This window comes from Mesitornis unicolor, unplaced genomic scaffold (assembly GCF_000695765.1).
Source record: "Mesitornis unicolor isolate BGI_N332 unplaced genomic scaffold, ASM69576v1 scaffold1521, whole genome shotgun sequence".
In the NCBI taxonomy this organism is placed as follows: domain Eukaryota; kingdom Metazoa; phylum Chordata; class Aves; order Mesitornithiformes; family Mesitornithidae; genus Mesitornis; species Mesitornis unicolor.
Window position 1 is genome coordinate 39,028 of NW_010163076.1, and position 11,620 is coordinate 50,647.

General features: G+C 44.9%; 1 protein-coding gene across 1 annotated transcript in view; it reads left to right on the forward strand.

Moving 5' to 3' along the window:
* The window catches only part of LOC104547942 (patatin-like phospholipase domain-containing protein 7), a gene marked incomplete at its 5' end in the record, with an annotated part of 45,400 nt that extends 37,014 nt beyond the window's left edge, over positions 1 to 8,386 (forward strand). Inside the window, 4 exons of the mRNA XM_010193814.1 lie at positions 5,331 to 5,394; positions 5,903 to 6,071; positions 7,221 to 7,403; positions 8,244 to 8,386. Coding sequence (XP_010192116.1) covers positions 5,331 to 5,394; positions 5,903 to 6,071; positions 7,221 to 7,403; positions 8,244 to 8,366 — 539 coding nt within the window. The remainder of the gene's footprint in view (positions 1 to 5,330; positions 5,395 to 5,902; positions 6,072 to 7,220; positions 7,404 to 8,243) is intronic.
* Between the last annotated feature and the right edge of the window lie 3,234 nt (positions 8,387 to 11,620).

Consider the following 11,620-nt stretch of genomic DNA (forward strand, 5'->3'; position numbering starts at 1 on the left):
GCACGTACCCGCTCCTGGCCTTCAGATTGGCTCATTAGCGCTTGGGCTTTGGGTGTGAACTGCCATTAGGCCTTAGATGTATTTATGGAGATGGGAGGTGTTAATTAATAGGCTTGAGAAGGCTTAATTGAAAATCTTTCTCCTCAGGAAGTCTCCTTCCGTGCATATGTTCCCAAATTTGAAAATACCAGGTTTCTCTGTCTAGATTTGCTGCTGTTAGCCTATTCTTCTTGTTTGCTCTTCTGGCTTTTCTCGAACCAACTTTTTTTAATTGTAAATTGTCATCAGATGTTGCCATTTAACACTTGACTTAACATTTGAGCCGTATTATTTCATTACTCAGGGCTCGAAATATGTTCCAGAGCAGTGGAGGGTAACCTTGCTCTGTGTGAGCTTGTGTGGGTAGAGCAGTTGGGTTTAGCTTTTGATTGCAACTTCAGATATTATTTTAGAAAATGTCCTTCCTCTTCCTGTTAATATTAGGATGAATGTTGCAGTGATGCCATTGATGTGACCAGACTGGGCTTTCAGGTCCCCTGAGTGTGCTGGCCTGGCTGGCCAGGTTGTGCTTGCAGTGTGGTTGTGTCCCAATTAAATACTAACGGACATTCGTGTCGCCGTGGCGTTTGCTCTGCTAAAAGCTGGGCTGTCAGCAGTTACCTGGTATCTGGGGCAGGAACTCGGCGTGAATCTGCCTTCATCTGCAGAGAGGGATAAATGTAAAATACCATCTGAGCATGGAGGAGGCAGCGGGATCGTCGGAGCGTGGTGAACCGGAGGCTGCGTCACTGCTTCCTCGCTCCATTTGCCTGCACGCTTCCTTGTATAAGCCCTTTCTTTAAACCTTGGTCTTTGGGTCTCCAAAGAAGGGAGAGGTCAAATATAAAACTTCCAAAAAAAGCAGGGACAGAATTTTCTGCTTCTGAACCCCGCTGACAGGAAGATGGGCGAGTTTTACTGCTCTGCAGTTTCCAGTCAGGATAACCAGGCTGCTAAATCCTGGTCAAGGCTCGTGATGTCTCTTTTTGTTATTAATATTTTTTTCCCCTTAATCCTGGTAGAGCTGAGAGCATCTCTTATGAAAAAGCTCTTTTGCAATATTCAGATTTTTATTGTGTTTGTCTAGCTGTTTTTTGGTTCTGTTACTGAGAGCAGCTAAATGACACCACATGGATGTGCACATTCTGCTTTATATGTGGGAGCCCTCTGATTGTATTTCATTTCAAACTGAAGTAGAGAGGAATTCAAATCCAACATATGTGTCTCGCTCCTTCCTTTTTGCCCTTTAAGTGTAAGCTTTCTTTTAACTTCTAAAAATGTATAGTATGTTGGAAAGCTCAGTGAAATCTGTACTAATAATTATTGGAGGTTTTAATTGTAGCTCTGCCGAAATTTCCCTTCTTTGCACACAGAGCAGATTTAAACATTGAGTGTTTGATGTGGTGCCTGGACCCTGGCACAACTTGGTATTTTTTGCTTGGTGAGATCTTCTGACACTGGGACATCAAACTCGTTTCTCTGCTCTGTCTCCTTGACATGTAATTCTGTAGACTTTTATTAGGCCGGATATAAATTCTTTTTTGATGAAGTCCAGCCAGGTTTGCTGTGCTAATATTTTTCCACAGTGCATTTTCTACTGAACATATCTGTTGCTGTGAGTCTTTTTTCCAGGTGTGGTGGATTTGCAACCATTTCTAATCGTGACAGATCAGTCCTTGACCTCTGGGTCTCTGATTTCTCTTAATAAAACATTCTGATCATGTCTTATTAGACTTACAACTGGGTATCTGTATCCCCACTCCTGCATATCTTATGAAATCGATGTTATATGGGGAAAAAAATGACCAAAGTGAGTACCATGCTCGTCATGAAAAGAAAGGCAGAGTTTTGTGTCTTGTGTGCTCCTTACGCCTCCTGACTGGAGCAGGATTTGGGCTGGGCAGCCTTGCTGAGGGGCTGCCTTGACCCGTTTCCCGAGCACCTTTTATTCTTAAAAGATAAAATGAGCTCGACCTCTGATATTTGCCAGCATTTTTTTCTCCTCACTTCTCTTTCATGGAGTTGTAGTTCTGTACTAAAAACCAGGTGATTCTGGAGTACCAATTCAGATGCTCCATGAGGCTGCCCCTTGTCCTGACCCTCTGTGCCCAGAGGTGAGACCACTGCCTCACAGTTTTCTCATCTGAGGCGCTTAAAAGCCAGGATTCACAATCCTGAGTTTGCTGAGAGAAGAATCCCCCGAGGACTATTAAAAGCCACTGCCTCTGGCTTGAGAGATTCATAAACTACGAGTTGCTGGAGGCTCGGAGAATGTCATTAAGTTTTCCTCGCTGTTATACTCTTCCCCAGCAATCTGCTGCTGGGTGCAGTCAGAGAGACGCTGTTGGGCTCGGATAAATATTTAATGTTACCTCATATCACCTCTCCTCTGTTCTTAACTTTCAACTCTTCACCCCGGGTCTCATCCTGCTGGAAGAGCAGGGTCTCAGCGGTGCGCAGGCGGCTGCTGGAGGATGCAGGGACGCTCTCGTGATGCCGACTGATGTCAGGGGTGGCGAGAGCGTCACGAGGTGCTGGTGTGTGACAGCGATAACGCGTGCTGAGGATGCGCTGCACATCACCTTGGACACTCCTGCCTGCTGGGGTGGCTGTTTGAGGGGTATGTCCTTGGGGATGGTTTTTATTACTTAGCTGCTCTCAGCAGTTTAGTTCAAGTAACGCTTTTGGTCATTCTGGTTTAGGCACTTGAGAACACATATGTTGGTGTTCTTGATCACATTAATGAAGGGTTATTTAATGGTTGATTAATTGGAAGCTTGCTAGGAATTGGAAGTGTGGAGCAGATGGCTGTTATTTCTGAAGCAAAACAGAGTTGGTTCGGTTGGAAGCGTTGCCGTGTTCGGTGCTGGGGATGAGGAAGGGTCTGGGCGCCTTGGTCTGCGCTGCTGGTGCGTGGAGGGGATGCTTGGCAGACTCCCCCTGTGCCAGCACAGCCGTGTCTCTGCCTGTACACACGTGTTTGTGTCATGTATTGGCACCACTGCTTTTCCAAATACAGAAGTGGGGTGCGTGGACATGATTTCTGACATCGTCTGCCTCTCCAAGGCTCTTCTGGTGCTCGATGGGGATGTGTTGTCCCCATTTAAGATACCTGTGGGTGAGGTAGCCATCACCTTGGCTAAGGTAAAGATGCACCCCAGCTCTGCAAAGTCTGCTCCCACCTTGTGTAAAGGTCTTCTGGCTGGGTCACTGGGTTTGATGGTTTCCCTGTAGGACTTGTGTCCCCAGTGCATCAGATCCAAGCTCCTTTGCTTTGTTCCTGGGTCTCGGTGTCTGGGTATGGGGAGGTAGGAGGCGAGCGCAGAGGTGGAGCTGCTCCCTCCTCGCCGTTAGTCTCTCTCACTTGACGTTTTTATTGTATTCCTCAGCTCGTTTTGCATTCCTGGCTGTTCGTCTTTGCCTCCTAAACTTCCCCCACTGTCACAAAGCTTTGTACGTCACATATCCAGGAAGAATATTTGGTCCACATATCATTTCTGTTTTGCTGAGAACTTTGACACATTAATGAACACAAATGATAACTCTGCTCTTGAATGCTTTTTCATCGTTGACCTGCCCTCTCTGCCTCGCTGTCCTCATAGCATGCAAAGCCACGAGGATTTCTTCTGGGAGACCTCTCTTAATCCCATTTCCTCATCCAAAGCTGTGCTAGCCCAACTGTTTTGGGGGGATAAATGGTGAACCAGATCAAATAATGTACTGATGTTAAAAATTCAGTGGTAAAATCCCTTGCAAGCATTGGATCTGTTCCCTGCAGATGGGGTTCAGCGAGCACTGACGAAGGAGCAGCACTGAAGGGGCTGAGGTTGAACCACTTCAGGTCTTGAAATGCTTAGGGGCCAATTCCTGATGCTCTGGACTTGTCCTGTCATAGGAACCCACCAACATCAACTTGATTGGAGGATGAGGAGATGAAATTCTGCTCCCAAGTCATCCTCTTTTCCATGCTTTCTCACCAGCTTTTACTTTTTATCTTTTGCTCCCAACTTACTGGGGTACTTTCGTCCATCTTTATTTGCTCTTTCTTCATCATCGGTGTAATGAAGAGCAAGCGTTATTTGGTTGTTTGAAAATACCAGATGAAAGATCACACTTCTGAGTGTTTTCAAGTCTAATATTAAGGTACATTTAAACAGAATGAAGTCTTTACGGGAGGAATGGGGCATTGGGGGGTAGATGAATTGGCCCTGGAGGTCAGGATCCCAGCTCCATGCACTGTATTTGTGGTTTTTGCTTTTTGAGCATGTAAGTATGAAATTGTGATCTCTTACCATGTTGTTCATTCATGGCTCCTTGATTTTTACTCAACTCATTAAGCCGTGCTGCTTTATTAATGCCTTGAGAGACCTCCCATAATTAAGTGTTTTGTTATTTCATACATAAATTTCAGTTCTTCTGTTACTGAGAAAATGAAGGGGTCCATTATGAAAACATCAGCACAAAGCGACTGCTCTTTCGTGTCTTGTAAATGCGAATTTCTCTCTTGGTACGAGGCAGACAATAGTTTCTGTAGGTGTGAGGTTAATCCCTCAAGTTTTCCTATCATTGCTTTTTCGTATTTAGCTGCAGTTACTCTGCAACCTCCACCACATGTGGCTTGTGTTGCTGCTGCTGACATAGAGTTGTCAATAAGAAAAATAGACTCAAGTGCCTGCAAGAAATTCGTCTGGGATATTATATTGTTGCCAGATGCCTGTCTTGGTAGTGGGAGTGATGGGGATCAGGCTGTGTCCTACAGATTTGGGAGGCTTTTTCTGCTTGAGGTTGGGAGTGGTGTAGGTCCCTGTTGGCTCATTGAATAAGTGGTACAGCTACAGAGAGCTTTAGGGCTCATCTGGGGAGCTGCTTCTGCACAGGATGTACAAATGGTGCGTTTCAGCAGGTCAGTGAAATAGCTTCTGTCATTAAAAGCAGATTTCTGGGCTTTTTGTGGTTGGCAAAGGTCCGTGATGCTCAGAGTGTTGTGTTTGTGAAAATGCAGCTGCGGTAGAAGCTGTCGTCCTGCGTCGCACTGAGGTGTGCAATAAAAGAGAGCTGAGACTACGGCAGTAACAGAGCTCAGGGAATATGGAAAATGGGGAGACATTATTGCAGATAGGTGTGAAAATCTTAGTGGAGACTCTGTGCTGGCTCTTTCTTCTATGACAGCTCAAATCAGTGCTCTGATCCATCATGAACTTCAAAGCAGATTCACAGAGCTCTCTCTGTTATAGCCACGTTTTCTCAGAGATTGTCAGCATGTTCACATGTGAAACTTTTTGTTCTTCCAGGTCCTGCTTTGCTGCTCACCAGTGATAACATCAAACAGCGGCTTGGTTCTGCTGCGCTGGATAGGTACCTGCCCTCTTTATTTCTGATAAAATGCAGAAAGATAGCGTGCTGCTCTGATAAAGATACAGCGTTTGGGAATAAAGTTCTGTGTTCTAGCATTTACTGGGCTTTCTGATCAAGGTGTTTGAAGGACCAGTGTTTCAAAAGTATTTGGTTCACATGTGGGTGGGTTTGGTTTCTTTTATCCATAGTGAGGAATGGCTGAATTAGTCCAAGTGAGTATTGTGCCCTCATTTTCGGGGATTCATGGAAGTCTTACTGAAGTTAGGCACACTGCATCCTCTTTTCTCTGTGTATACATCAAATAGATATGTGCACATATATATATGTACAAATAATGGAGAAATAAAGCAAGCACGAGCCTGGAAATGTGGGCGGGTAACATTCCTGGACTGGATGAGTGAGAGATGCCAGTCTCTGATGCCCTTCAGACAAATTTCCCTCTCGTGTGTCAGCAGCTGTGATCTAAACCAGTCTGGATTTGAGGGTTTTTTGTCTTTTCCATCCCCAGTATCCACGAGTACCGCCTGACCAGCTGGCTGGGCCAGCAGGAGGACATCCACCGGATCGTGCTCTACCAGGCAGACAGCACCCTGACGCCCTGGACGCAGCGCTGCATCCGCCAGGCTGACTGCATCCTCATCGTGGGGCTGGGGGACCAGGAGCCTACCGTGGGTGAGGTGAGGGTGCAACTCCTACCTCTATTTGTGGTGTTAACACCCCAGATCAAAGGAGGTCGTTTCATACTCCCGAATTTTCCTGGGTTTCATACCCAGCGAAGCGTAAATAATGAAATATTCCTGAGAAATGCGTGTTATAAATGGAAAAAAGAATTGCACGAGGATCCTCTGAAATGGCAGGTTTTATACAGAAGTATTTCCAGCTGGGCACTTCTCTTCCAAAGAGTCGTTTTGGCCGATAGCAAATCAAAAGCCAAATTGCATTTCTGTCCAGAAAGTCTTTGCAGGATTTCCAGACAGAGAGACATTTTTTTCTGCTTGGATGAAATTTATGGTGTATGCCTAGGAAAAAGTAGATATAAATTGTATTTTATGAATAATTTAATACATTTTATTACAGATTGTAAGCTGTTAGGGTTTTTTTTTTCCCCCTTTTACTATCTATTTTTATTTTTGATATTTTGTTACCGAAGTTGTTCGACCTGACATATAAATTCTGCAAGAAATTTCAAAACGAGGTCACGAGTGGGTTTTTGAGGATTGCGAAGTGCTGGGTCTGACCTCCCAAGAGCCTGGGGCTGTTACCATCTGCGGCGTTCTTGTGTGGCGCTTTGTGTCGCTCCTTCACGACTGTGTGGGAGGCGGGATGCACAGTAAAGGCAACTCACCATCGGTTGCCTAAAACAACAACAGAAAAAATCAAAAGAAGGAATGCAAAGAGGAAAAAGGGGCCTGGGAGTGAAAGAACAAAACATGCTGAACATTTTGTAGGCTTAAGTATCACTTGTGCGTGAACAGCATGTGTCTGTGATGTGCATTTAATGGTTTTTTTTTTTGTAAAAAGCATTCAATTTTAAGCATTCAGGTTTGAATCCTTGTCTGGTTTGAGAGTTCTGTGTGCCAGGTAAGCCCACAGCTAATAGAGTAGTTGTCTAAAGCAATCTGGTTTGAGGGTTCTTAGTGTGCGTAGTTGTCTGCAGATTCAGATAGGAATAGGGGTCATATATATACGTGTGTGTGTGTGTGTGTGTGTGTGTGTGTGTGTGTGTGTATATATATATGTATTTCATAATACAATACTCTGTTAAACTGATACTGGAGCAGTCAATGCCTGACACCCCCATTCCTTTGGTGCATCTTGTGCTGTAGCTGGAGAGGATGCTGGAGAACACTGCGGTCCGAGCTCAGAAGCAACTCATCCTGCTCCATAAGGAGGATGGCCCTCTCCCTTCCCGAACCGTGGAGTGGCTCAACATGCGGAGCTGGTGTTCTGCTCATCTCCATCTCCACTGCCCACGCAGGGTCTTCTCCAAAAGAAGCCTGCCCAAGCTGGTAAGAGATTGGTGTCTAATGCCAGGACAAGGGGCAATGGTCCCAAGCTGGAGCACAGGAGGTTCAAGCTGAAGATGAGGCCAAACTTTGTCAGTGTGAGGGTTCTGGAGCATGGCCCAGGCTGCCCAGAGAGGTTGTGGAGTCTCCTTGTGTGGAGACACCCAAAGCCCTGGCCGTGTTCCTGTGTGACTGCTCTGGTGATCCTGCTCTGGCAGGGGTTGCACTGGGGGAGCTCCAGAGGGTCCTGCCAACTCCTGATATTCTGTGATTCCTGCTTTGGTGGCTGGTCCCTTAGCTGTGGTACCTTACTTGTAACCCAATATAATGGTACTATATGATATTCTGATGTGCAAGTGACTGTTACACACGTGGTTTTCTCTTAAATCTGTTTGGCCTCAATTTACTATAGGAAATTTAGTTATATATTGATAACTTATATTTACTGTAGGAAATTTATATTTACTGTAAGGGTAAGGGGCTCATGTCTTCTTTCTGGATGCTTAGTTGGCATGGCTGAAGACAGTAAATACTTTCTTAAGGTCATATGGATAGGTGTGTGCATGGGATAGAGCCCTTTCCACTTGGAGGATCCCCCTGCTTTCAAAAACCATGCTGAAGGCCAAGCAGAGGCAGACTTGGGATGCTTCCCAGTACCTTCAAATCCTGTGCTATGATGAAATGCTCCCAGCTACTATGAAAGTAAGAGAGGTGATCACTCGAGCTGTTGGATAGTTCATTAACCCTCATTTGAAGAACAGCTATCCACTTTCTAATGATATGGCTGGTGGTGCAGGCTCTACCCTGCCTTTCCAGTGACCATCTTCTGCCTCTCTCCTGCAGATAGAGATGTACGAACGCGTGTTCCAGAAACCACCAGACCGTCACTCTGACTTCTCTCGCCTGGCTCGTGTTCTGACTGGAAACGCCATCGCCCTGGTGCTGGGGGGCGGAGGAGCCAGGTAGGTGGCTTATCCTGGGTACGCTGGGCAACTGTCACTGGGCTGCGACAGCGTCTTCGGGATAAGGGGCATCCTGTGAAATCAGCCCTCTTCTGTAAGCAACTATGGAGTTGCTTTTATTTGCTTTACATAAACTTTAACCTACTGTGTGGATTTGTGTTTGGATGTCTGCAGGAGGAACATGAGTGTTTGTGACCTCTTGAGACCTCTCCTAAGTTGGCCAGGGCACTAAATACGACTCTTCTTTCTTTGTTGGCCTACACTATGGATTTTTTTCCCCTATGGATTCTTATATTGGGAAATGGCTCACAGTATTTCAAAGGCCCCCAAAGCTTTTCGAAGTTTGTGCAGCAAGAGGAATTGTGTCCTCTAATGAGCAAATATTCTCTTCTTTTTTAATTACCCAAAACCCCAGGTACTGGTACACGACTGACAGCCTTACTTTACAGAAAGATTGTATTTTTGCAGACATGGGGCAAGGTGTGTGCTGAACACTCAATTAAAATTCAATCTGAATTCCTGGTGAGCTTTGGAAATGAATCATTACTGACTTCTTCTTTGGAATCCCTTTTGACCTTGAGAATTTTCTGTTGAGGCAGGCACAGAATTGAGTAGCCCTTCGTCTCAAGAGAGCGCCATCTTCGTTGTCTTCATCGCTGTGTTCTTGAAGCCGTTTTTTAATACTGTGCTTTGAAATACCACTCTCAAAAAAAAATATATATATATAATTTGCACATAGTCTGTCCATTAAAATACATGGAAATACCACGTTTTTGACTTTGGGCCAGCACATGCTTTGAGGGGACTATTTGCTTTAGTAAAGGTTAGCGCTCCTCTGTGACAGCTTGCTTTCATTAGTCACTTGGTGCCGAGACAGCCGCTGCTTTGGCTGTTTCTTAGTGTCTGCAGAGATGCCTGTATCCTCCTTGCCTTCGCAGTTTCCTCACCTGAGACGATTCCGGTATTTCATTTCTGAGATAAGCACTATCCTGTGGAGACACAAAGTAAAGCAGAGGAGGCGAGGTTCCACTTAATCTGAGTATCTCAGGAGGCTTCGACTGATGCAGAGCACTCGTGTTTGGTTTTGTGTGACAAGCTCTCCGGTATCTGTGTCATGCTAAAACGTCTGCACTTCTCTATTTCTGGCAGCACATTTTGCTCTCTCCCTTCCTTTCTTCCTTCTGTAAACACTGCTGTAATTTTTGCCAAACTATTTATGGTTTGTTTTTTTTTTGTTCTATGACTTAATTTGCAAGCTACCACCTGCTGGTGTTCAAGAGCAGAGGTAAGAAAGAGCAGGATTATTGTTGGTCCTGTGTTGTCCTCCCCCGCAGAGCTGCACCGCTGTGTTGGCTTTAGGACGTGTGGATGTGCACCACCCATTCAGCACCGTGTCCATATCCCATTAGCCATTGATTTGTTCATTTCTTCATCTATGCAGTGTGGAGGACTTTAAGAGAATTAAGTGGCTGTATGGTTAAATAGGAGAATTTCTTCTTTCTTCAATACCCTATTTATGTCTTGGACTAAAATGCTTCCTCTAGGGGTTCGGTCTGGCAGGTGGATGGTGTGAGAGTTGTGTTTTCAGTGGAAGGGTGCGGAAAGCTGCTTCTGTAGTTGAATTGGCATCTAAGTTCTGGTTAGATTGAAGTTGTGGATTTCTTAAACATTTCTTTTCAAAGTGAGAATATAATTAAGGCTTTGGGGAAAGGACAAAGTTACTCTGAACTCCGTCTGTGGAAGGTTTGCAGTCAAAGTCAGTTGTGAGGTCCACATCTCTACTAACAAGGGAACTTCAAGGGATTATGGATTATAATTAAAATTATCCTGTGATTAAAGCCCATACTGGCTAAAAGCATCTTGATGTGTCACTGCACAGACTCTTGATAGCAGTTGTAGCCTTGGGGTAATCTACGACACAGAGTAACCCCTCCCTTGTTCTAGAAACGTGACTCATACTGGTGGCAGAAGCCAGAGAAAGCCAGTGGTTACTGGGGGCTGGCTGCTGGTTATTTCTGTTACGGGTATTGTGTTGTGTGACTCCAATAACATCAATTATTTAGTTGTTATTTTGGGAATGCCTGTCTGGCTTTCCAGTGACAGTCGGTTTGAGAGGTTTTACCCGAGCAGCTTCCTAGTAATTATCTTTGTGGTTTGTCATGACAAAAGGCACATGGGAACTAAAGGTTTTCTTTCTCTTGAGAGTATAAAAAGAAAACAAATTGGAGTGATACAGTGCTAAAATTACGGTGTTTTGCTTTTGTAAGTGCTAACTTAATTCCAGTTGGAAGCATTGTGGAGTTTGAGGGAAGGAAAGGGAAACGAATACCTTTGAGATGTTAGTTGCAAGGATAATGACACATCCAGCCCTGCAACAGAGGCACGAACCCTCCCGTAACTCCTTCTCGTGGCCTTCAGCCGTCCCACATACAACCTGCCCTTCCTGGGTTTTCTGTAGTTGTCTTAGCAGAGCTGTTTGAACACTGAAATTTACAGGGAGTAAATAATTAATACAGAAGTATTTGGGAATCCCTCGGGCTTTGGAAAACAAAAGGGTTGTGCTGTTTCAGAAGAGTGACTTAAGCAAAACTGTGAAGACGAGTGCTGTTGTTGGTTATAATGTCGTTATTCAAGGAGGGAATTTGGTCCAACGTGCCAGTTCCACACAGGCATAAAGAGAAAATACAACGCGTTAGCCCTGTTCCAGTTCAGTTACTTTAATGAGAAGCTGTGTTTGCAGTAATGCACATGATACAAATACATGATGTGCATAAGATGTGCTTGTTTAGAAAGAAAAAGCTATCATGGAAAGAAGTTACTTGCCCTTTTTGGATGTGCTGTCTAAATTAGGGCATAGTAATCAGTGGCACGTTCATGCTGGGGATGATTGTGTGTGGTGCCAGAGACCTTTACCAGCTGCCCATCCTGCCCTGGCCGTGCCTTTCCTCTCTCTCCGCTGCCCTCTCCTTCAGGCTGAGCATTGAAGCCTTCCCTGAGGAGCTGCTGTTGAAGGTGTTTGGAGATATTTCATCAGAGCATCTCTTATTTTCTCTTTTTTCTATGTAGTTTTCTCCTCTAACTGACGATTTCACCTCAGCTCTTGATATGTCAAGTAGGCTTTTTCCACAGTGCCTCCTTGCTGACTTGAAGGGTTTGACTCAGCCTTAAACCTTTTCATTTTGGGCAGTTGGCCTGTTCCATCAACTTGTTCTTTCTGCCTTTTATTTTCAGCTCTGGCCCTCTGAAAAGGGTGGATGA